Below are 27,426 nucleotides of genomic sequence, written 5' to 3' on the forward strand. Positions count from 1 at the left end.
CTTTATATTGCAAATACTATGCCATACAGACCCGTTTGCCACTGAACCTGCATTAACGACGACAGTGGGGCTTCCAGCCTTAGTCAAACGGGTTGGCACGTATGGTCGGGTTGCGATTTTGGCGCTTTTTTGTGTCTTGTGAATAGTATGCCATACAGACCCGTTTGCCACTGAACCTGCATTAACGACGACAGTGGGGCCTCCAGCCTTAGTCAAACGGGTTGGCACGTATGGTCAGGTTGCGATGTTGGCGTTTTCTCATGATCTTGTAAATAGCATGCAATATAGACCCGTTTGCCACTGAACCTGCATTAACGACGACAGTGGGGTTACAGGCCTTAGTCAAACGGGTATACAGGTTTCATTTTCTCTTTCTCTTAAAAATCAGAAGGTGACCCTTAGTTACCATATATACCGTCGCAGTGGGCCCCCAATTTGCAAAATCCTCAACTGTGTATAATATAATTATGCCGCAATAGTTAGTCTGTCTGAAACTAAGCTGATTAAACCACAACACTGTGTGACACTTGCATTACATGTGAACGGCCCCTACGCTATGATTTTGTTTTTCTCTCCCTGTCCTGTCCTCGACCCTGAGGACAATGGGACAAACAGACCCAGTTCCGGTAGATGTGAAAGTCGGCACACCTCTGATCTACTGGTCGTCCATCACTGTGATGCCCAGCTGATGCCTGACCAACGACCACCGGCAGAACCCGCTTAAACCCCGCTTAATCCCCGCTTAATCTCCTTATCCGTTTATATGTGTTTATATACATATATATCTCCCAAGGGTTTTTCCCTCCTAGGACTTTTTATTTTTTTTTCCTCGGCTCAACAACCCGGGGTTTTTGTTTTTTTTCTCCTAGGGGGTTTTTTACCCCGGGGAGGTAGCCTGCTTGGGCTTAATTTAGCTTCTTCTCCTAGACGTTACATTAGTAATACGCTCGTTCATAATGTCGAGTCATAGCCTCAGCAAATTTGACGGCTTATGCTATTGTGTATTATGTTGTGCTATCTGTCATTTTTCTGTGCTTTTACTGCTTCTATTAATGTAAAGCTGCTTTGAAACAATTGAGTATTGTGAAAAGCGCTATATAAATAAAATTGAATTGAATTGAATTGAATTATTTTTACCTTTACTTAAGTAAATTTTGTATAAGTACTTGTACTTTTACTTGAGTACAGATTTTGGGTACTCTACCCACCTCTTGCTATGTATACAGTGTTAGACTTGATGAGACTAGTTCCAGTGCACTTATGCATTGTTGTTGTGTTGCTCTATTTGCTGCTATTGTTTACGTCATTTGAAAGTCGCTTTGGACAAAAGCGTCAACTAAATCAGTGTTTCCCAACCCTGGTCCTCGGGCACCCCCTCCCAGAAACTTTTAGATGTCTCCTTATTTAAAACACCTGATTCAACTCATCAGCCTCCTTCTAAAATGGTAAACATGTGTCCCTAACAAGCTGATGAGTTAAATCAGGTGTGTTAAATAAGGAGACATCTAAAACTTTCTGGGAGGGGGTGCCCGAGGACCAGGGTTGGGAAACACTGAACTAAATGACTAAATGTAAAAGTATTTTAGTATTTTCAAAATAGAAAATTACAGTAGTTTATTTTGATACATGTTGTGGCTGCTGAATTTTGTAGTTTATTTTGATATACATAAAACTAAGGCACTTGGTATTTTATTTTAAAATAAAAATGTACCTTTGCCCAACCCTGCCTGTGGGCCCCCAGGTTGAGAAACACTGCTTTACATGTCCCTTGTCTTATAACCAAATAAAAAACAACAGCGGTTCTTTTAAAGAAACAAATACAACAAGAACAATTAAAATTCTCGATCAGTTATTATTTTATTGTGTTTTGAGTGATCTTTTAAAAGCGATGTAAAGTACAACATTGTTTAGTGCATATGTCCACTTTGCCTTTATTTTATCTTCAATATGCTGGCTTGCACAAAAGTTCAGGAAGCCCCTAGCCCTCGAATCTGGAGGACATGTCTGACCCGCATGAATTGGGGAGTGTAAAGTTGAATGGTAAGAACATCCAGACAGCCTACAGGGGCTCATGGGACTGCAGACGATCTCAACAGATGGCAGTTTTGGTGCATGTAATGAAGAGAGAAGGGACAGATGAGCAGGAGAACATCACAAGTATCCCTCTCGCCGAAACTGTTCCTGCAAGATCTCCTTGTACTCATCAAAGCCTCCATCAACGCGGTTGACCCGTCCCCCATCGCAAACCCAAAGCTCTTTACAAACAAGCCTGATCAGACGCTCATCATGGGACACCAGAACCACACCACCCTGTCAGAAAGAGAGACATTCTCATATCACTGCAGTCTCAGTTGAATTCATTTTACATCCGTGAACTCAAGAAAACCCATAACACTGTGTGAAATGTGTCAACTGCTGTAATAGCTATCAGACAGTTCCAGGTTTACTGACCGCATTACAGTTCAATATAACTTTGACAGACTTGCATTACAGGATCTCAGAGTATGTAAACCCAACAACAAAATGATATGTGAAATCTATGAAGAGCAGATTGTACTCTTACTTTGAAGATGTTGAGGGCTTTCGCTAGGGCCTCAATCGTCTCCATGTCCAGATGATTCGTCGGTTCGTCCAGAATGTAGAAGTTGGGGCTGTAAATGAGAATCCGAGAATACAAGGTATAAAAAAAGGATCATAGATTACAGGAAGGTCAGGCGTGTGCTGTAACGTATGCCTGTGCTTTGTGTTAAGGCTGGAATAGACTACACTTTTGCTCAGATTCTTGACCTGATTTGCAGTCTGGATGATTTTATATTATTCAGTACACATAAACAAGTGCAGGGTCTGCTTAAAGTGTTAAGGATCACATTGACTTAAGGATATGTGTACATTCACAGCTTTAATATAGTGTGTATGAATATCAACCAGCACTGTCAAACTCTTAGAATGAAAATGACAGAAAATGACAGAGAATGAAAAACCATTTTTACCTTGTCTTTGTTGAATAATGGTAGTCTACCCGCATTTACCAACATACAAAATGTGCTAGACATGTAAACATCTCAGTCTCATAGAAATTCCTCTTTTAGAAATGTCAGCCAGAAAATGGCCCAATCTAAAAAACTGATGCTTATTTCATCACAGGCATCTTACTGCCCCTCCACTTTAAAATAATTGGCTACATTTTTTGAGTGGCAGCAAATTCAGCCAATCAGTAATGAGATTGCAAGTTAAGCCAGTAGGGGGAGCCAAATAGGTGCAAAACCACTTGTTTATAATCCCCCACCCTAATAGAGCTTTCTTAGAGAGGTTTTTAGGAAGCTTCTAAGCCATTACAGACCCAAACAAAAAATGTTCATCCAGAACAAGGATAAATACCCCGTTCAATCATTCTATGTCACCTTTAAGACTGCACCTTTATCAATAAAGTATTACTTTTTACAATGAAGGTAGCGCTGTACAACATTAGGAGTTATTTTAGGCACAATGTTGTACAAAAATCAAACACAACACTCAGAGCTTATGTTACACAAGAAATTTGCTGTTGGCAGCTATGAACGCTTGTATGTAGAAAACTCCATAATACTGTGGCACTGCTATTGTGAAGGAAGATCGGCTGCGCATTAGGAAGCAGTTTGCCGTCATCTCAGTTAACTCAACATTAACACAGAGAGTGACGGCAGAAGATGACAGATAACTGCTTGAGGAGCTGAACGATATATCTTGCGCGGGCATTAAGCTCAAATGAGCACGTTACACAATATTCTTTTATGCTGCTGAATGATCTACGTTTCAACAAAGTAAGTGACGAGCTAACTTACCTGATATCTGCTTCAGTCCGGTTTGCTGACATTTCTCGTCGTGAATGTTGTAAATCTCTAATTTTAAAGAGTTGAACCAACTTCATGTTGCCATGACACACGCGTCCTCACTATGGCACGCCAGTCATTGTTTATGCGTCTCATTTATCATTTCCTGATAACTGCTTCAATATAGTTTGCAACATTTCTGGTGAATGTTTATATGCATGTTATCTCTCGTTTTAAGGAGCTGAACTTTTGTTGTGACGTTACGGCATTGTTTCGGCTTCTTGTTAACACAGAGGGTTTTCCGTGTATCTGACTAGGTCGTCTCCCAGGCAACATTTCCAGAAGATATTCGGGACGTGTTTGTGTTCACACAGACACTTGTCTGGCAATTTTATGGGTATTTTCTGGGACCAAAGGTCTGTGTGAATGGGGTTCAGGATTCAACCTCTCTATCTCCCTCTCCCAAATTTCTTCACCCTGACCTTCCTCTAGGCTCAGATCACTCAAAGTCTACTGAACCATAAAAATTGTATCTTGTGATGTGCCTAAGGTTTCATCTTCATGTTTGGTATAATTTAAAAGTGCAATGGGTAAAGGGTCGAATTTCTAATTTTAAGAAAAGGTGTAGTAAAGTTTTAGAAACTAATCGGCACTCCTGCTAGAGGAGATCTAGATCACAGATTGTTAGCAATTGCATTCGGTGGCCCTTTAGGTCATGACCAACCAAATCCTGATACTTTGTCTCATATGTGCATACACAGTAGGTTGCTTGGCAAAAGTCCTATGAAAACAGAATTAAGTGTGTGTGTGTGTGTGTATGTATTTATGTATGTATGTGTGTGTGCGTTACCATGGCATTGTCATCTGAGCAAAGGCCACACGACTTTTCTGTCCTCCAGAAAGACTCGCCACCGGCCGTGTGGACAATTCTCCTGTGATGCCGTAGCGGCCCAGCTGATGACGGTACTCTTCCTCTGTATGACCTGAACACAGCATACATAAACACATTAACCTAAAATGAGACTGAGAGACCATCTGCGACACATTTACCTTGCCAAATAACCCTAACCCTATTGTTTAAAGAATTCCGATAAGCAAAAATATCTAATAGAAATAATGTAATAATGATCTGATTGGATGTTAAAATGTTATGTTATGCTATGATATTACTGTTTACAAGCTTAAGGGTACACATAAGCAGAAGCATCTGATTTGATGTTGTGTCAGGTGAGCTCATGATGTGACAGATTGCGTATGTAAGTGTTAGTGTGAGACAATACCAGGAAATCTGTTCAGTAGCAGCTCAATTGAACAGACATTGAGGTCCAGCTGATCTACGTGATGTTGACTGAAGTATCCAATCTTCAAGTTTCTGTGTGAAAATTTTAATCATGTCAGACAGAAAGTCAGATTGAATATAACGTCTAGGGGTTCTTAGTAAATCTGACCGGTGAGCGTATCTGGTGCCGTTGATGGGCGTCAATTCTCCCATTAGCAGCTTCAGTACTGTGGATTTACCGGCCCCATTCTCACCCACCTACACATGAGACAGGAAGCCATTATCAAAACAATTACATAATATCCACCCAGGTGCTACAAACATTACCTGATTTAACCTGACATATGACAAAACTTTGTGCTGCTGGACTAATACTGTTTAAAAAATACAACTTTATTTCAATACCCAAAAATACAACAATAATATTATACCAAAATACACTATTCTGATACAACAGAAATTTTTTATTTTTGATAATAATAATAATAATAATAATTTTTTACATTTATATAGCGCTTTTCTGCAGCACTCAAAGCTCTTTACATATGAATGGGGGATTATTTTCAACCACCACAAATGATGTGCAGCATCCACCTGGATGACGCGACGGCAGCCATATTGCACCAGAACGCCCAACACAAAGCAGCTTATTAGTTGAGAGGAGACCGAGTGATATAGCCAATTAGTATGAGAGGATGATTAGTAGGCCAACTGGCAAGTTTGGCCAGGATGCCGGGACACATCCCTACTCTTTTTCGACAAACATCCTGGGATTTTTAAAACCACATGACTCATTTTACGACCACATTTTGCATGTCTTATCACTAAATGGCAATTATGACTACACCAGTTAAAAATCAATGTAAACAATATGCCACCATGCGTGTTTGAAATATGGCTAAATAGTGGGACTATGCATTTTAGTCAGTTTTTAATTTTAAATACTGCATAGGTTTAAAAAAATGATTACTCTATTAATCTGGGGCAGGGCATGAATCATGTTGAACAAAAAATATTATTTTTATTTACAAGCAAATGCTACTTAATAAAGATGCCCGTGCCAGGTGAAACTAAAGGGTTAATAAACACAGTTTAGATCAGAGGTGTCAAAACCATTTAGGCTGAGGTCCAGATCGTAAAAAATGTCCCCTTATGAGGGCCAAACTTTATCATGCTGACACTAACCATACAAACTACAATACAACTAGGCCACAAACTGCTGATAAGTAAAGAACTGAACTTACCTACTAAGAGGAATAAGTACTCCTAAAATTAACTTGAACACAGTAATAAATAAAACCATTAACTTTTCTTTGCAAATAAACATTTTGAACACTAATGAGTACAATCATTTAGCTAAGGCAAGGACATAATCTTGACATTGCTGGGGATATAAATAATGTCATCATCTTAATTTTAAAGGTCACGTTCTTCCTGATCCCATTTTCCAAACTTTAGTTAGTGTGCAATGTAGCTGTTTGAGCATAAATAATACCTGTAAAATGATAAAGCTCAAAGTTCACAGCTAGACGATGTATTTTCTTTAACAGAATTCCTCTTTCAAAGCCTACATCGAACAGCCGGTTTGGACTACAGCCCTCTATTTCCTGCTTTAATGACATCAGTAAAACCCGCCCACAGGAATATATCAGTCACCACTTTGGCTCAAACGGCTCTGCTAAGCTAAGCTGCTATCGAATCACAGCACACTAAACAAACTACACAATCAGAACTAGTTACGTATTTCTGAAGGAGGGACTTCATAGAACAAGAAAGACATCAGCACGTTTTGAGGACAGTGAAAACAGCGCTATACAGATAAGTCAAATGTGTGAAAAATACAGCGTTTTTACACGTGAAACATGAACACATGTTATATTGCACACCACAAACACAATCAAAGCAGCAAAAACAAAGAAAGAACGGCACCTTTAATTACTATTTAGACGGAATTAGTTTTACATCGAGAGGTGGGGTAAGTAAAGGATAATCCACGGCTAGCCATGCATTAAAGGATTTTAATGCACGACGTGGGGGCAAAGAACCACCCGACGTGTAGCGGACGAAATCACTATGGACCACCAGTCAGGCCTCAAAATGCCACCATAGCCAACCACAAATTAATTTAAACTTACACGATTATCTTTTTCGTGTAATCATCATTGATGTTATGTTTGATTACTCGTGCACATCCCTACTAAATAAATATAAAAGATTCACACCAAGACATTTACTAACCTGTAAAGGCCTTTAAAATAGCTGTATGTACTCCTTGATTCATCAACATGTTCAATCCCTTCATTTTGCTTTATATATATATATATATATACTTGAACAAAGTCACATACATGTGTGATGATGATCTGCAATTTTTTTATTTCAGCTGTTAGGACAGAAAATTGCCTTGACACTTTCATTTGAAGTGTTTCTCAACAATGCTGACTCTGATTTAAAATTAAGCAATGAAACTATGCAATAAGTCTTAAAGGAATAGTCTACTCATTTTTAATATTAAAATATGTTATTACCTTAACTAAGAAGAGTTAATACATTTCCTCTATCATCTGTGTGCGTGCACGTAAGCGTTGGAGCGCGCTGCGACGCTTCGATAGCATTTAGCTTAGCCCCATTCAATCAATGGTACCATTTAGAGATAAAGTTAGAAGTGACCAAACACATCAACGTTTTTCCTATTTAAGACGAGTAGTTATACGAGCAAGTTTGGTGGTACAAAATAAAACATAGCGCTTTTCTAAGCGGATTTAAAAGAGTAACTAATATGTTATGGCGTAATAGCACTTTTGTGAGTACTTCGACTCGGCGCAGTAACACCCTCCCTCTCCCATTATGAGAGTGAGAAGGGGAGCGGACTTTTCAGGCGAGTCGAATTACTCCCAAAAGTGCTATTACGCCAATAAATATAGTTCCTCTTTTAAATCCGCTTAGAAAAGCGCTACGTTTTATTTTGTACCACCAAACTTGCTCGTATAACTACTCGCCTTAAATAGGAAAAACGTTGATGTGTTTGGTCACTTCTAACTTTATCTCTGATTGGTACCATTGAATGAATGGGGCTAAGCTAAATGTTATCGAAGCGTCGCAGCGCGCTCCAGCGCTTACGTGCACGCACACAGATGATAGAGGGATGTATCAACAATTCTTAGTTAAGGTAATAACATATTTTAATATTGAAAATGAGTAGACTATTCCTTTAGGTGAATATGAGAAGCACACATCAGATGCTGTATCCATAAGCAGAGTTTGGAGGACCAAGATCCATTGTGGTTGTCCACAGTAAAGACCGGAGGTGTGTTCAACTATGATGTGCAAATGTCATATGACACTAAAGTTCTGTGAGAGTAAAAGGACACAAAGAAGTCAGCTTTCGATTAGACGAAAACTAGGGATGGCAATTTATGCAATTTCAATTGATCTACGATCAATCAATTGAATAATCTTTAACAGTAATAGTGCAATAAGCCTTTACAGCTGTGGCATGGACAATGACATAAGTGTGCGTGAAAACGCCAGCTTCCTCACGCAAATTAAAAGATTTTATTTTTTCTAAATAACATACTAGTGGTAGTGGGATTGTGAAATGAGTCAATGTAGTTGGTGTTTTGATAAAATCATCAATTTAAACGTAATAAAATATTGTTACGGCCCCCTCTCCATGTTTCCTCTTTTGCCGTGTGTTATGCTCCCTCTACAGGTGCGCTGCAGTACTGGGGGGAGTAATCAGGTGAATTGGGTTCACCGGTGCACAGGTGTGCCCGTCCATAAAAACACCCTGACTTGTGATGCCAGCAGCTGACACGATCCCTGGCCAGAACTGAGACGTTAATCCGGCGCGGCTGTGAACTTTGAACGGCCGCGTAGCCGTACTTTTGTGATGAATTGTTTAGAATAAATATATATTTTGAAACTGCCTTTCTCTCTTCCTCCTCCTTCATTGTTTCTCCCTTTTGGGGTTGTGACAAATATAATGACAGTGTACAACTCTGCCTTACATGGGCACTCTGCAACAGTCGCATGAAAGTCTACGCCTCCATGATATGTCAAAATAAAAGTTTCATTATCATCAAATGTTATCTTTCTAGTTGTTCACCTTGCTTTCTGAGTCGTTAAATCACCGTTTGTTGTAATTATATCCATGATTCACACAAAGGGCACTTTTCCCGTCATCACCTTAGACCTGCGGCGTACTTTCAGGAAAGATGCTTATATTATGAAGATGGCAACCTTCCATTAGAAAACACGCAACAGTCAACTTGGCTAGCGTGTAGTGCCTCAGCCAGTCAATAATGATCAGGGATATACGTTGCGGGTGTTCAGAGTGTAACAACAGTCAGTTACACGTGGATGATCTTGCTAATTTGACAATTGTCGAATCGAAGATTGATTAATTGTTAACATCCCTAACGAAAACAGACCAGAGCCAATTGTGATATTGTCTGAGCTATAAATAAAATAAAAAAATCACCAAATTCATACCGTTGGTCTTATAATTTTTAGGGCTGTCAAAAGATTAATCGCGATTAATCGCATACAACATAAAAGTTTGTGTTTGTGTGTGTATATACAGCAGAAGTCTTATGCCTCCATGCCAGAATTAGATTTGTTGTTTTTTTGCAATGTTATAGTGATCATATATAATTGTTTCTCAGTCTCTTTAATAAAATACATCCAGAAAATACCGAAAATTTGTATATAGTATTAAAAACTGTATAAAAATGTAAACTGATGTGTCAAATTAAAGGGTAAACTCTACTCCTCTTGAGCAATAGCATGAAACTGCAGGATTTCCTAAACCTAAATAAAATTAAATCCAAATTTGTAATTTTAAAGAAATTAGTCTTTTTACTTCATTCTGCTCAAAAATGCTCAAGATGTGTTTAGTGCCAAATATGGATGGACATTTAAACTTCTAAAACAACAAGTCTGGCGGTGGTGGCCTAAGACTTTTGCACAGTAATGTATATACATACATACAAATATATATTCTTATATACATACATGAATGTGTGTGCATTTCAATATATATAAAAAAGTTCAGTGCACACATATATTATGCAAAAATAACTTTTAATCTTTTAATTGATCCATCTTTTACCAGCCCTAATAAAATTAATAATTAAAATTGAGTAACCTAAGGCTAAAATATTTCAATTAATATAACTCATATTCAACAACCAAGAATCCCCTCTCTCACTAATCTCAAAGTATTGCAGTACCCCTGTATACCAGTAATGTGAAACTCTGCATATGGTTGTAATCACAAGCGAACACATACTATACAGATACGAGATTCCAGATCAGCTGACACGCTGAGCTGCGCGAAGATCCTCCGTTCGGCAGTGTAGCCAAACTCAACCTCGTCCAGCTGCAGGATAGGTGGAGACAACTTCTCAAAGTTATCTGGGAAACTGTGGAGAAAAACGTGTGTAAGAGAAAGAGAGAGCCTGCTACAGTATCAGTACCACATAACACACAGGAGTAAGTCATGAACTGACCGCAATATGACTTCAGATTCCTTCTCCAAGGGTTTAAGTTCAGGCCTGTAACAAATACAGACTGTAAGAATCCAGCACGAGTTTGTCTGACCAACGATTAAATGACATGACACTTACAGTTTCTCCAACAGCTTGAGTTTGCTCTGCACCTGAGCGGCTCTGTTGGCGTTATATCTGAAGCGATCGATGAATACCTGAAGAAAAGACAGTTATTTTAGTCATTTCTGCATTAAAAGCCACCATTACTGATGCACTAAACTATCACCCATAACAATGAGATTATTGGCCAATAGAGATACCGTAACTGGCGTAGTCATGTGTATTCGCTCTACTTGCGTGCCCATGCATGATCTATAGACTGTTACTGACTTTCCCGTGCGTTTTCTTTATGTTGTAATTGGCAAACCTGTGAGTGTAACTGGCATACCTGTATGTGTTCTCTGTACTGTAATTGCGCCTCATATTCTCTTTGCTGGTTCTTCAGTCTGTCCTCTTTTGTTTTGATGAAGTTTTCATAATCACCACGATAACTTTCTAACCGCTGAGAGTGCAGATGTATGATGTCTGTCACCACAGCATTCAGGAAGTTACGATCGTGAGACACAACCAGAATAGTGGACAGCCAAGTCTAGGACAGGGAAAGTGTCATGATGTCATGTCAGCCATAAAACCAAACAGTCGTTATTCATACTAAACACTACTAAACATTTCAAAGCAGGAACTCACTTGTAAATAGTTTTCCAGCCACAAAATGGCTCGGACATCCAGCATGTTTGTGGGTTCTGATTGAAATAAACAGATAAATTTAGGGCTGAAACGATTCATCGAGTTACTCGATGTACTCGATTCAAAAAATTCCTCGAGGCAAAAATTCTGCCTCGAAGCCTCATTAAATTCCCATGACGCACACTACACGCGCCAAGATCTGATTCACACGGACCGTTGTTCAATGTTCAGGAAGCACGTCATAGCGTGTGGTACATTTTGAATTTAGTTTGCGCGATGGCGGAGCGAATATGTCCATAAACGGCATAGAGAGAATGTCTAAAGTCTGGGATCATTACATTATCATTACATTCAGCATCTGAACTGAAAAAAATCCACTGTTGTTTCACCAAGCGTCGATGAAACAAGGTAACGTAGCTTCCGCTGATTTTGATCCCATGCTGTGTTTGTAGCGATGTCGTTATGCGGTTTGACTAGATATGATGTTTAGCTTTGATGTTTTTAAGTAGTAAACGTATTCACGTTTAATTGCAGGAGAGTATAGCTTAAAAAAGAATCCCTTGACACACACGCATGCACTTTACAGGTGTGTGTACCAAAAAACGGCACCACGCTGCAATCATATATGGGCAACTTGTAATCTGACATATTTTGTTCAATAATAATAATCTCTGTCTTATTGGAGTTTAGCATAAGGAAGTTATTCTCTCTAACGCAAGTCAGACCGATCGCGCAATTCATCACATATGCTTAAACTTTTATGTAGCCACGCAACAATAATTTCAGCTACATGCATTCACTGTATACAGCGGGACGTGATGTTGTGATTTTTGAACGGATTCTTAACCTAAAATGCACCGCAATGCAAGTGATGTAAACCAAATGCATCGTTCTACTGAAAATGAATGTATGTATTTCTGCCGTACCAAAATGCAATGAAGCAACTGAAAGTCTGACTGGGGTGTCACTCTTCCTCAGGCACAGCATGCGTGCACACATAAACACAGGTGCACGTGCGTGCGCACACACACAGGTTGTTACCATAGCAAATAGGCTCACCCCAGAAATGATATATTATATGTTAGTAGCCTAATGGTAAATGCTGCAGGTGTAGAAATGTACATAAACCAGATATTTACTTTGATGTCAGGGCTAGATTACAGCATGTTGTGCATATTAATAAATTAAAGTGTTTAATTGTTGGCACTGGCACTTATAAACACTAAATGGGTAAAAATTGAAATAAATAGGCTTATTTTTTGGAGCCAAATACCTTTGTTTTTTTTTTTAAAAAAAAAGCCAAATGCTTGAACATTCTACAGCCACGTCATTTTCGTTATGCGTTATTTGTTTTGGTTGTTTAAAAAAAAACACACAAAATTTGTATCCGATTACTCGATTAATCGATCGATTCAGTGCTAGATTAATCGATTACAAAAAGAATCGATAGCTGCAGCCCTAGATAAATTGTAATACTTATACTACTACTACTAATGATAATAATAATAGTAACATAAAACAGTGGTAACATTACTTGTGCATGTTTTACTCACCATCAAGTAACAATAGATCTGGCCTGTAATAGAACATCACAAAGTTACACTTAACTGAAAAAAAAACTTTTCTATTAAATAAATTCTACATTTAAACAACAAACCTAATAAGACAAAAATTATTTATTTAAGCTAGCTTTTTAATTATACTATTTTTTTAAAGTTACAATAAAGATTTGATAAACATTTGTAAAATTATTTTATTTATTATTTATGAATGTTATAATGTTAAAATAATTATAAAAAAATATTTACGAAGGTTAAAACTCACCGTGCAAATAGGGCTCGTGCTAAAGCTAACCTCATCCTCCATCCTCCAGAAAACTCCCTACAGGAAACACAGAATGATAACTAGTTTACATAAATATTTATATAACATTATTTCAATGCTAGTGGTAAATAAATATCAATACAAGTTTACAAATTGTATATGTTTAAAGAGCCACTTAAGTGAAGTGGAACTAAAATGTTATGCCCAAAATTATTTTCTGTTTCATAAAAATATTATTTTAGTATTTGAGCATTGTATTGAGGCATTTGTAAGCTTTTTTCTTTCAAATCGCATTTCCAAATATGGCCACTGGGGTGCTCTTAATGCCCCTGCTATCCTAATGATGTAGAATTGGATAGCAAAACTACATAAATTGAAATAAAGCACACATATTACAATGTCATTTTTATGTGTTTTATGACTGCTTAAGGGTTCTGAGAGGAGAACCATGTCAGGCCTAAGTGTGGTCATAACGATGGTTTCTGGGAATTCCAGGTCGACCTTTAACTGCCAACCCTGAGCTGTTGCTAGAAGTCCCCCACTGGATTCCTGCTTTGTGGTGGTTTCTCTCCAGCCTTGACAAATTAGATCAAGCGTTGTGATGGCTGCCGATGCTTACTGACAGAGATCCCTGCAATGATGGCTCCTGCAATGACTCTTGGCACCTGGTTGTGGTGCCACCGATAATGTCCATCTTCCAGGGTAGAAGCTTATTATGTTCTCCAAAGATCCTCTTTTTTGGCAAAGAGAACATGCAGGGGTGTCTATCAGCACCCAGAAGAAGAGGTTGTATTGACTGGGGTACAGGAGTAAAAGTGACTTGAGTTAAAGGTGCAGTCAGTGTGAAGCAGCACAGTGCTCATTCAGTAAATGCAGAGTTAAACAGATGTGTTTTTAATCTAGATTTAAAAGTGTTTACTGTTGAAGCACATCTGATCTCTTCTGGAAGCTGATTCCAGCTAGAGGTGGCATAATAACTAAATGCTGACGCACCTTGTTTTGAGTAAACCCTTGGTATTTCTAACTGACCTGATCCTAATGATCTGAGTAATCTTTTAGGTTTATATTCAGTTAGCAGATCTGTCATGTATTTGGGTCCTAAGCCATGAAGTGATTTATAAACGAGTAACAATACTTTAAAATCTATTCTAAATGTAACAGGAAGCCAGTGTAAGGACCTGAGGATTGGAGTAATGTGCTCAGATTTTTTGGTTCTAGTCAGAATTCTGGCAGCAGTGTTTTGTATGAGCTGCAGCTGTCTAATTGTCTTTTTGGGGATCCCAGTAAGAAGTCCATTGCAGTAATCCACCCTGCTGGTGATGAAAGCATGAACAAGTTTCTCTAAGTCCTGTCTTGAGACAAAACATCTAATTCTGGCAATATTTCTGAGATGGTAGTAAGCTGATTTGCTTATCGCTTTCACGTGACTACTGAAATTAAGGTCAGACTCTAAAATTACACCAATATTTCTGACTTTATTTTGTGTCTTTAGACCACTAGAGTTAAGGTAAGTATTAACCTTGAGAGTTTCATCTTTATTTCCAAATACGACGACTTCAGTTTTGTCTTTGTTTAACTGGAGGAAGTTTTGACGCATCCAACCGTTAATTTCCTCAATGCATTTACATAGAGAGTCAATGGGGCTGTAGTGTAGTCATTGGGTGACAGGGCTAAGTATATCTGGGTGTCATCTGCATAGCTGTGGTAAGCAATTTGGTTCTTTTTCATTATATGACCAAGTGGGAGCATATACAAATTAAACAGAAGTGGTGCAAGAATTGAACCCTGTGGGACTCCACATGTCATGGATGTCCACTCAGATTTATGGTTACCCATGTTCAAATAGTAACCTCTCACTTTTAGGTATGATTTAAACCATTTGAGGACCATCCCAGAGAGCCCTACACAGTTTTCCAGTCTATGTAAGAGTATGGTGTGATCTACTGTGTCAAAGGCAGCACAAAGATCTAGTAGCACCAGCACTGATATTTTACCCGAGTTTAAGCGAATATCATTTATTATCTTTATAAGCACTCTCTCTGTGCTGTGATGCTGACGGAAACCAGATTGAAAATTGCAACAACTACTGTTTTTAATGACTCTGGAAAGATGCCTGTGATCAGAGAGGTATTTACAATTTTTAAGAGGTCAGTTTCTAAGCAGTTAAGTACCTTTTTGAGAAAAGATGTGGGGAGCGTGTCAAAGCTGCTAGTTGATGCTTTAAGATGTTGTACTGTTTCTTCCAAGGTTTTTATATCAATTATGTCAAATTCTGAGAGAATGGCTAATTTCTGAGGTTGTTGTAATGATATCTGACTGACCACAGTACAATATGAGGCGGTATTGATCGTCATTCTGATATTACTGATCTTCTCAGAGAAAAAGCAGGTTGCAAACTCATTGCATTTGTTGTCAGAGAGCATTTTACTAGGAACTTGATTTGGGGGGTTTGTTAGTCTCTCTACAGTAGCAAAAAGATTGCGAGTGTTGTTTATGTTGTTGTTTATAATGTTTGAAAAGAAGGTCTGTCTAGCTGTGCCTAGTTCTACATTGAAAGCACGAAGACTGTCCTTATAGATGCTATAATGTACTTCAAGTTTTGTTTTCCGCCACATACGTTCAGCTTTTCTGCATGTTGTTTTCATGTGCTGTACTGCTGTTGTGTTTCTCCAGGGTGCTTTACGTCTGCCAGTGATCACCCTGACCTTTACTGGAGCTATACCATCAATGGCATCTAGGGCTGGGCGATATAATGGCATCTTTAACTTTTATGTTAAAGTTTTCAAGGAGAACATCAACAGAGTCTGCCGATATGTTTGGCAACATTGACATAGCATTCATAAATACCTCACTGGTGTTCTCATTTATGAACCTTTTTTTGACATAGACAGATCTAGCATCAGTGGCAGGACAGATCAATAAATCAAAGTAAACACAGAAATGGTCAGATAGCGCTTCATCCTTAATTACAGTGGATGAAATGTTTAGAGCCTTGCTAATGAGCAGATCAAGAGTGTGTCCCCGATTGTGTGTAGGACCTTGCACGTGCTGGGTCAGATCAAAAGTGTTTAAAACATGTAACAGTTCAATTGCAGTATTGTTTTCTGCATTGTCTATATGAATATTAAAATCTCCAGCAATAACAAAATAATCAAATTCAGAGGAAATTGTTGACAAAAGCTCTGTGAATTCATCAACAAATGCTGAGGTGTATTTGGGAGGTCTATAAATAATTGTAAACAGAATGCGTGGTGTACCTTTTAGAGCAATACACAAATATTCAAAAGACTGGTAATCACCATGTAACACTTGCTTGCATTGAAAGGCATCTTTGAATAAAGCAGCTATTCCTCCACCCCTTCTAACAGCTCTACAGACCCTTATAAAGGTAAAGTTGGGTGGGGCTGATTCATTGAGGACTGTAGCACTGCAGCTGTCATCTAACCAAGTTTCATTTAGAAACATAAAGTCCAGGTTGTTAGTGGTGATAAGATCATTTACTAAAAAGGATTTGTTCTTTAGTGAACGGATGTTCAGAAGTGCTAACTTAACAGTAACTGGTTTTGGCACTGTATCAATCTCAGAATGACGTATAATAGGCAGTAGATTAGATAGAATTGCTGTGCGGCTGGAGAAGGCCTTCGTCTTTCTATCACATGTCAGGACAGAGATAGGGAAAGCTAAAGGGACATCGGGCGCATGCTTGTTCTTAAAATATTTATGATTGTTACTGCTGACGTAGCGGGAACCCAACACACATGGGGAAAAGTCCATAAGCCAGGACTCAAACTCGGGTCTCCCGAAGCACAACAGCGCTACATGGCGACGCACTTACCCACAATGCTATCGGCACCAACAAGTATGTTACACTCTTAGTCAAAACCTCTATGTAGGCTATCATGTTAAATTTGAAAATTGTAGCTACTGATGCTCGAAGTCAATTAACACCAAATCCAGTCAAGTTCAAAGCACAGCATTTTATTAAAACTGCAATGCTAAAACTGAAAATAGAGCTAAAGTCAAATGACAATGCTTAATTGGCTGTTAGGTAAAGCAAACTTGAAAAGAAGGTTTAAACAATAGGCTAATTATAAATAAAATATTTAGAAATTCTATATAAAAACATTGCCTTTTGTGACCTTAACAAACAAAATGCTAAAGGGTTATTAATTTACCCAAAAATGACATTTCTATCATCATTTACTTACCCTCATGTCATTCTAAACTAATAAGAGTTTTATTAATCTTGGAAACACACATGAAGATATTTCAATTTGTTTAGATTATTTCACATAAAATGAAGATGTCCTAATCATTTAGTCACCCCAATGCCATCCATGATGGCAACCAACTCAGTTCAAAAACTTACATTTATTTTTCACTAAAGAAAGAAAGACATGGATATCTTGAATGGCATTGAGGTGAGTAATTGATTAGGACATTTTTTTTTGGGGGGGGGGGTGAACTAGCCCTTTAATAAAGGGAATGAAATTGAGCAGATTTAAAAAATATATGTGTATTAATTTGTGTTAATATATTTAAATTAATATAATAGTCTTATGGTTTTGAAAGACATGTGGTGAATAAATTACACATTTTAATTTGGGGTGTACTATTCCTTTAAGAATTTCAACATTGAAAAATTTTAAGTCTTTGGCTAAACAGGCCATCAAAAGCTCCGATCAGGGGCTGTCACACACCTGACCGGGTGAGTGGGCCTCTACATTCTACCTATATTTAGGATGGACGAGCCAGCCCTAGGAAAACTTGCATTTTCCCATTTTGTTTGCCGTGAAGTCCTCACTCAATTGTAAAAATCAAGGACAACGTTACAGGTGTTTTGTAGTCAAGCAGTTTGAGGTAGGGGCGAAACGATGGCAACTGCCACCTAACAACCAATCACTGCAGACCTCCAGCAGATCAAGTGTAAAAACGATCTTTTGGCAGTGCTGGCAGACTGATCCAAACGCCATGAAAAACGATTGTATATATAATATATATTTATTATATACATTTAGAAATTCTTAACTACATTTTTAGAAAGTCTGGAAACTTAAATATTTTTCCATACTCTTCCAAACCAAGGATTTAAATTTTCCTGGTAGCCCTGACTTATCTACTGCAAAAATCCAGGCTTCCAATTATTTTCCAGTTTCCTGAACTGTGGCTGTATCTCTGAGTGTGCAGTAAAAGACATTTCCTAGGGTTTTTAGTTATTAATGGAATTTGGCCTCCTCCCCGGGGGAAACAGAACTTATTAGTTACTTTTCCCTTTCCCACCACCAGGGATCGAGACTTGGCTGGTTTAAAGTCCATTCAGGCCCAGCTGATGAAGCATTCAAGGCCTTGGAGAATTCATCTGCAATCTAATGCGGATGTTGTAGTCACCGTCAGATCATCCATCAAAAGCTCCGATCAGGGGCTGTCACACACCTGACCGGGTGAGTGGGCCTCTACATTCTACCTCTGCTGACTTAACTAGCATATTCATGGCTAAGGCAAACCAAATTACTGAGATGGTGCACCCTGCGATTATACCATTCTTCAGCCTATGAAATGCAGATGTTTTTGATCCAGAGATGACTCTCAATCTCTGCTTTCTCAAGATTGAATGCTACACTAGGTTCTGGTGGAGTTATCAATGTGCTGCATGGTCCAAGGTCCTGGTCTCTTGCACTATCATTGTAGCTGGAACTTATGTATTTGTCAACCTCATCTTGAGTGTCAGAATTCCTGCCGCAATTGGTCAATCTTTTTTCTTTCCGACAATTGGGTCCGCCGCACCTTTGGTCGAACACTGCTTGCTCCTTTAGGCCAAATCTCTCGGTGGCTATGTTAATCATCGTACACATTGTCTGCAGTGTCCGATGAGCATCCCCCATTCAGCTGTTTCTTGGACGATCTGGTCCACATCCTCATCAAACTGGTGCCACTAATTTTCTATATTTGCAGATGGCCACTTAACCTGGCATTGTTCAGAGTGCCTGGCTTAGGAATAGTCTAGTGGTGCATGAAGGTCTGGGCACTTGGGGGCTGATTCAGGCCAGGCTCCTCCTGCTTCTTACCAGGTACTTGACCTGTGTGTTGCATCACTGGTTCACCAGACAAGCACTTCAGTCTGGCCAGGCCATCCAGGTTATTGACTCTCCACTTCTACAGACTGCACCCATAGTCTTATTTACATTCACAAAACATTCATACTAACTCTTTTCCTGCCATTGACAAATTATCCAATCAATTAAGACAAAACCCTTTCCTGGCAGTGGTGCTTTCATGTAGAGGTCTGCGCGGGACACAATTTTCAGTCCCGCTCCCGCCCGCACCCGCAATGTTCAGTCCCACTCCCGCCCGCTCCCGCAAAGATTTTTAATTTTTAGTCCCGCTCCCGCCCGCATCTGTGATATTTTGTCCCGCTCCCGCCCGCAAATGCCCGCAGGCAGGATGGATGGGTGTTTACTTTCGGTCTCAGGAAAGGTCTTAAAAAATGTGCGTGCACATATAATTCCTTACCAATACATGGTAACAGGCCCAGATGGCTAATCGGACAAGGAGAATTCCTGATGGGCTAGTCTGTTTTTTGGCAACGAGGCCGGTTGTTGTCATGCCACCAGGTTGAAGGTTGCTGTCATAGGCTGCCTGCAGTCACAGCAGCCCGACCACTTTATGCCCAAATTGATTGTGTCCTGAGTCCCGACCACTTATTGGAAGAATTTTTGCATTCGAGTCCATTAACTTAACATCTAAAGTGAATGGAAAACGAAGGACGCACTGAATTTCTTCTTCTTTTCAAAGCGTTCGCCTGTAAATACTAGTTTTGTTTCAGACGCGTCTATTTTTGAGTGCGCTTGCCGCTCATCAAGATTTAAAATAAACTTGGAAACTTGATGCGAACGGTCTCTAAAAAGAAAAGGAACAAATCGTATTTTTTTAAGTCATAGATGTAACAATGAATCGTCTGTGAATCGTCATAAATAGTCTATTGCAAGAGTATCAAAAATCTATTTGATGCAAAACTCATCAGTTTATTGGAAAATAAAGTAAGTTTTTGGACACAAAGAATGCGTATCTTACGACGTTATTTACCTATATACATGAATAACATGATATAATTACTAATAAAAAAAATTTAAAGATTTGATAAAGCTTTCATCAATCTTGCTTATGTATTATAGGGGTTTGCAAACTTTTTCAACCCAACAGGTAATCTGAAGACCCACCATTTAAAAAATAGAAACAAACACATTTATTTCCTTTCTGTAGTTTTTGAATAAGTTTAATTGAATAAAATTTTTAAAAGTTCTGAATTTATATATAAATTTCATAGTGTGGCCAATTAAAATACACTTGGCGAATAGAGCAATAAAATACAGCGTCTTTTAAAAATAAGCTGCTGTCAGAGCAAGTGTAATTGCAGCATTTACACGCTCCTCTGCTCTGATCTCTTTTCCCAAATTGTTCTTTAAAGTCAGAATGTAAAAATAACATGGACACTTAACTTAAGTTCTTACAAAGATGTGTTGGATTTAGGGATATGCAGGTGAGGATTTTTTTCACCTTCTGAATGTATTAAACACACCGCATATTTTAAACGAAAATATATTTGGCAAAGACGTTTAAAATCCTACCCAGTAGGCTACATTTGATATTTAGCGTTAGATTATTAAATATTTCCATTTCTTAATAAAATAAATTTGTTAAATGTTTGTTCATTATTATTCATTATATATATCAAGGGCGGAGTAGGACCAAAAAATCTACCGGGAAATTTCGTATACCACCGGCCCTCTGTGGTAAAAAAAAAGGTCTTGTATTTGTAGTAAAACGGTAATACAAATCGCAATCAATCTGAAAAAAAATATATATATATTTTCATAATAATAATAAAATCATCAAATCATGGATAATTTCCCTAAATGAGTAACTTTACAAAATGATACCTGTTTAAAAGAAGGAGATGCGCACCTGTCAATCAGCTATTACATAACAGAGCGAGACCAAAGATGAATGTGCTCATAAACTGGAGTAATATGGAATACTTTATTTACATCTTTGAAAAACTGTAAAAATTTTTCCTTTAAATATCATTTTTGTCATATAAAGTTTTGAGAGATAATAATGTTTTTTCCACTGTGATTGCTCCTTTATTTTAACGTGTTTACCTCGCACATTTACCTCAGAGTTTATTTCAGTTATTTTGCTGTTTTTCCGGTAATAATAATACAATTTACATGCCAATCCTACTTCCTTGTCTTTTATTCATTTCATTATGCTGTTATATTAAGTTATGTGGATATTTATTGCCATATAAGATGTTAATTGCCGTTATATACTCTCGACTAATATTCAAATCATATGCGGAGTAATGTTTGCATCTTTGAATAACTTCAAGAATACAGTTAATCCTTAAAAATAATTTTTGTCAAAATTTTGAGAAATAATAATGTTGTGAGGATATTGCCATATTGCAGTTGAATACAGTTGAATAGTTTATAATATGAATTATATTCACATCAAGCCGCCAGACGGGGTTGCTATAACTCGCAATGTATAACTATTATCAGAGCGACCCTTGCAGCCTCAAAATCAACACCAATAAAATAGTAGGCTTACAATGACAAACGTACTTATATTGAACAGTTTGTTTTATTAATAAAACGAATTCAACGGAAGCTATGTGCGTTATAACGAATAAATGAAAGACATAATTTTCCATTACTACGAATGCTTAGTATTTTTTATTTTTTTATTTTTTTTGTTAAAACAGAACAACAATAAATTAGTAAAATGACTCGCTTATTAAACACAGCGTTTAACAAAAACTAATAGACAGAAAACATTTACCCATCTTTTAACATAAATAAATCTAAAGTTTTGTAATATTAACTAATATTTAATTTGCGGGAGTGCAGCGTATCATCACTCCCGCCCGCACCCGCAAGTGCATCTCTATCATCCCGCCCGCTCCCGCAATGACCATTCAAAATTTGCCCCGCGCCGCACTGTTTTGCATCGGGACCCGCGGGAGTGCAGGCCTCTACTTTCATGAATAGTTTTTACGGTAATCTATAATTCCACTATTATCCACTAGGTGGTACTCTTACCCAACTTTTAAAAAACTGAAGCATCAACTGATTCAACAAGATTTAACAGAGTTTTCTGATCTTTAACAAAAGTACTTTACAAAAATGCAATCATTTCAACTTTTTGTTCAAAATTTGGTATTTTTTAAAGAACCCCACCCATATTTAGGGGTTATAAAAGGAGAACAAATGAAGATAGGATGATTTTTTTCCAATTTTGTTTGTTTATTTGTTTGTTTGAAAGCAGAGGGTGTGTTCTTTCATTTGATATATTGTATGTTATATATTTATAGAAGTACATTTTCCTGGAAGGCATTTTGAAAAACATTTGTGAAAATCACACAAAAAAATGCTGGTGGGCAACGAGTTAATGGTGGTGATAACCGCTCATTCAGTGGATTGGCTACCGTAAATAATATTTTTCCCCTCAAAATATATATTCAAATTATCACTAAAGCCATTAGCAATTCTTTATAAAAATGCTCTTCAAGTATTGGCCCAGAAGCCTAAAGGCTGGGGTATACCTTTTTTCCGTGTCCAGAACGCACGCGCACACGTCCACGCAGCTTTCCAAGTATACTCCTTGCGGCTACACGCGGATGGCCTTGTTCAGCCCTATACGCAATACAAATTATTTCTTCAAATTATTACTCTACCAGGCCATCAGGGCAGCATTGATTTGGTGACATTTATGGCGCTTTTCCATTGCATAGTACCCCACGGTTTAGTTTAGTTTAGGTCGGGTCAGCTCACCTCACTTTGGCGTGGTTAGCTTTTCCATTGAGTTTAGTATCACTTCGCAGTGGGAGGAATTATAGGCGTGTCGTTATATTTGCGGTGCATACTGCTGTGACATCATACAAGAGAGAGCGTCCTTGTACATTCCCATACATTTATTTATTTATCAGTCCGCCACAAATTTACAGTACATTCAAACATTAGGATAGGTGAAGAAAAGTAATCGATCCACCATTGCAAACACAGTTTAGAACAAACAACAAGACAACAAAGAACAGGAATCAAACAATATGGTAACGAACATGCTTCACAGCTTTCTGTTCTTGGAAGTAGTAAAAATTAAAGAAGAAAAACGATGTGTGTGCATATGCTGTCGATTGCCTTTGTATAATTGTTTGTAGTGGAGTGTCCTGTCTAAATATTTTCACGCGCATCCGCTGTTGGTCTAAAATTTTGGGCTGCACACCCACTCCTGACTCCTACTTGTTTTTACAGTACATTCATAACATACACTGTCTTACAATTTATGAAATGTTTTGTGATGTATGCATACGGCAGGTAATTAGAAAGAACTGGGATCTTTTTCGATGTGATGACATGTTGAGGGACATCTTTGAGAAACCCCCAGTCTTTTCATTTAGAAGAGCACCTTACAGCAAGAGAACAGACCACCTGGTTACCTAAAGTTCAGAATGGCACTTTTAAATGTGGCCATTGTAAACATTGTGATATAGTCACCAAGGTAAAAGGGTTAACTCACCCAGGTACACAACGGACATACATCACAAAATATTTCATAAATTGTAAGACAGTGTATGTTATTTATATTTTGAAGTGTGCTATTTGTGATGCTTTCAATGTAGGGCGGACGAAACGTCGCCTTCAGGACCGACTCGCGGAGCACAGATATGCAGCCAGAGTTGGAAATTGTGATTATGCCATGGTGAAACATTTTAATGAGGTACATGATGGTAACCAGGCTTCTTTCTTTGCCTTGGGGATTGATCATGTATCTTTATCTTCTAGAAGAGGTGATAGACAAAGGATTCTTAATCAGAAAGAGAGTCGCTGGATTCACAGACTTAATGCAATGACTTTTCCGGGTCTTAATGATAGTATTGATATGTTAACTTTACTTTAAGTTTCCTCCTTTTTTTTTGTGGTTGTCTGTTTCTTGATTGCTCTGATGCATTGCCTACTTTAGGTCTGTTTTATATGTAGGGGTTGACTCCACCTACTTTGGAGTGGATCAGCTGGCTAATTACTGTGCTCTTTAACTGTGTTTGTAGCACAGTTTTGCCCTGATGAAGGCCTAAATGTAGGCCGAAACATGTTTTTAAGTTCCATTATGAACTAGCACCTTTATTAAAGTGGTTTATTATTAAGAAGAGTGCATTGGTGTCCTTTTGTTATTTTTTACTCAAAACACTGCATTTAATGTCAGTTTGGGAAGAATATCAAGTTTCATAAACCGTTCTGAGAAGTGACTTTGACTTTTTTTAAGAGTCTGTGTATTGGTATTAAGGAACTGACCTGCCACTGACTTTTTTTGCCTAAGACGCAAGTAAATGCTTCTTTAAGCGCTTTTATGTTTGAAAGAAACCCGCAAAATAACAAGAAATGACTTAATGTATGTGCTGGTCTAATCACACTGGATTAGAATTACCCGAGGTAATTTCTCCAGACCTTTTTACAGAAGGTAAAATTTTACCATTTTCAGGACTATAAGTCACATTTTTCATAGTTTGGCTGCTCCTGCGACTTATAGTCAGGCACAACTTGTAAGTATGAATTAATTTTGACATATATGAACCAAGAGACAGCATTACCGTCTACAGCCGTGATAGTCCGCTATATGCTGCTACTGTATTTATGTAATTCAATGGATTTAGTGTAGGGGTGCACCGAAATTTCGGTCGCCGAAAATGGCATTATCGGTTTCGGGCCGACATAAAAAATCCATCAGAAAATGTAAACCGAAAATGAATGTCAACCGCGCCCCTCCCATCCGTGCGCTAGCACTTGGGTTTCACTCACGATCAAGCTGTTATCAGTCGTCACCCACCCCTCCCCTCTGTGCTTAAGCAGGTTTCAATCACGGTCGAGCTGTTTGCACGCTTCTGCAGCAACATGTCAGAAACCAGTCTGTGCTTAAAGATTAACCTACTTAAGTCTGTGTCATTAATGTTAATCAAACAACCCATGACAAAGAGACAAATAGCTCTAAAAATAATCATATATTTAATTTATACAATAAAGAGTGTTATGATTCATTTAATTTGATTTTTGTACCTAATGATAATTTCAGACCTTGTACAATGTACAACTTTGTTCTTTTTTATAAATGTTTGCAATTTGTTATTAGATTTTTCCCACCCACTTTTTGCGGATCCGAAAAATAATCTGATCTGTGCCTCAAAAACTGTAATGTGATCCGAACTGTGAGATTTGTGATCGGTCACACACCCCTAGTAAAGTTAGTACACAGTGATAGCCATAAATGCAATTTTACTAATAATTGGCATAATAATTTCTTTCGGTGTTTCTGTTTCGGTTTTGAGCCTAGGTTTCCTTTTTTTCGGTTTCGGCCAAGAAAGCACTGCTCTGAACTGTATGATCCATCCAACCATTCTCCATCTACAACAATGTAATACCAGAACCCTGCAACCAACCTATGATGTTTCCCAACAGCCAACATATCCACTCAGCAGACCAACACATACAAAGCCACATTGTCAACAGACTTCTAACAATGCAATGCTGACGCACAATGTGCCCAGAAAAAGTGTAGTGTGAATAAACAATGAACCCAACTCAATTCAAACTGGGCTCAAAGTCATCACAGCACAAGTGACCAAATCATGACTCCGTTTCAGATGGCACTGCCCTGACTAAAATCAGAATGAGTCTAGGATTGAACAATGAAGCAGTGGAGCATTAATGCTGGTTCCAGGAATACAACATCATCACCAGAGGTGTCAAGTAGTAAAGTACAAATACTTTGTTACCTTACTTTAGAAATTTTGGGTATCTATACTTTACTGGAGTAATTCTTTTTCAACCGACTTTTTACTTTCTACTCCTTACATTTTTAAAATCCTTACTCCTGTTTCATTTTGGCTTGTTATCGTTAAAAAACCCTATCTAGATAAATTGCGTCATCCGGGTAAATGTGATTGTGGTTGGATGAAAAGTATAAACATACACTATTCCAGCCCACTATTGGTTTGTACACGATCCCCGCGCCCCCACCTGACTGCAGATGATCAGAAGTGTGTTCGATGGTTATAAAAAAGTTACTTTCTTATATGAATTATCTTTATTCAAAGCACGAGTGCATTAAGATTGTGAATGTCGGGAGTGTGTTTTACAGTGTCGTGTTACAAAACTTTTAGAAGTTTAAAAGTAGACTTCTAAAATACGGCCTGTCAAACAATAACCTTACAGTACTGTAACTTTTCTTACATTTGTAAACATGCTGGTTAATCTCAATGAGCTGTCTGTGGTTGCTACTGCAGCTCTGGTTGTTGTGGTCGTGCTCGTACGAGTGTGCTTACCGAGAACGAGCATGAGACTGGCTGCAGTTTCTATAAAGGCCACTGGTGTCAGTAACGGTTAGAAATTTCTGAACTTACGTACAGCCCCTTTAATATTCATGTATTTCGTATTTTTCAAATATGACAAACATGGCCATGTCTTATATCAAATGAAAGCTCTCATTCTCAGGAATAATGCTTTGTTAGTTTTGTTCTATTATCATCACATATTAAACAATCGTTGAATGAAATATTAGGTAAGATATGGTATTTGTAAACTTACAAGTGAAACTTGAGCCTGACAGCGTCAGGAAGCGCTGTTAGCAGCAAATGCTACATCATTCTTTTCCTTAGGGTCACAGCTACAAAGTGAATCCATTCACAGCGGGTTTTTTTTAGTTGGGGGCATGAATAATCCCATGTTTTTTATTGTATGTGCAAAACACAACAAAGTACTTTATATATAGATATATATATATCTGACACTACACTCAACGAGCTAAAGCTCCCGGTTGTTGCTAAGGAAAAGAATCGCTTCTTGTTTTTTTTTTGCTTCTGCTGCCACCTGCTGGTAACAACCAGAGCTGATTCCAGACATCTTTATCAAAATAAGCCCTGAAATCATGTGTTTAGAGCACAAAAGAGACACCGTTTAGAACATAAAAAAAACTTTTATCGTAGGAAAAACAACACAAATAATAATATTTGTCACAAACAGCAGCTTTTTATGTAACTTCAAAGGGTTTTCTTCAGAATGATATAAAGATATTGCATTTATTCCACTGTATGTAGTTATGGGGACACTTCAAATATTTAAGGTGGAAATTGAATACAAAAGACAATTATTCCTCCATTCAGTTGGAATAAAATAACTTTTGCATAGATCATGAGAGAGACAAATTTCTTTTTTCTTCTGTGAGT

At 38.0% G+C, this 27,426-nt stretch overlaps 1 protein-coding gene across 2 annotated transcripts in view; it reads right to left on the bottom strand.

Annotated features, from left to right (window-relative positions):
- Positions 1–1,832: 1,832 nt before the first annotated feature.
- The window catches only part of abcf3 (ATP-binding cassette, sub-family F (GCN20), member 3), a 72,930-nt gene continuing 47,336 nt past the window's right edge, over positions 1,833–27,426 (bottom strand). For both annotated transcript variants that reach the window (XM_055201081.2, XM_055201079.2), the window contains exons 10-21: positions 13,152–13,208; positions 12,881–12,903; positions 11,328–11,383; positions 11,029–11,229; positions 10,719–10,795; positions 10,602–10,646; positions 10,382–10,514; positions 5,258–5,346; positions 5,090–5,181; positions 4,660–4,792; positions 2,564–2,651; positions 1,833–2,310 (exon numbers count right to left, since the gene is read on the bottom strand). In XM_055201081.2, coding sequence (XP_055057056.1) covers positions 2,152–2,310; positions 2,564–2,651; positions 4,660–4,792; positions 5,090–5,181; positions 5,258–5,346; positions 10,382–10,514; positions 10,602–10,646; positions 10,719–10,795; positions 11,029–11,229; positions 11,328–11,383; positions 12,881–12,903; positions 13,152–13,208 — 1,153 coding nt within the window. In that variant the 3' untranslated portion in view covers positions 1,833–2,151. The remainder of the gene's footprint in view (positions 2,311–2,563; positions 2,652–4,659; positions 4,793–5,089; positions 5,182–5,257; positions 5,347–10,381; positions 10,515–10,601; positions 10,647–10,718; positions 10,796–11,028; positions 11,230–11,327; positions 11,384–12,880; positions 12,904–13,151; positions 13,209–27,426) is intronic.

Source organism: Misgurnus anguillicaudatus, chromosome 2, assembly GCF_027580225.2.
Source record: "Misgurnus anguillicaudatus chromosome 2, ASM2758022v2, whole genome shotgun sequence".
Classification (NCBI taxonomy): Eukaryota; Metazoa; Chordata; class Actinopteri; order Cypriniformes; family Cobitidae; genus Misgurnus; species Misgurnus anguillicaudatus.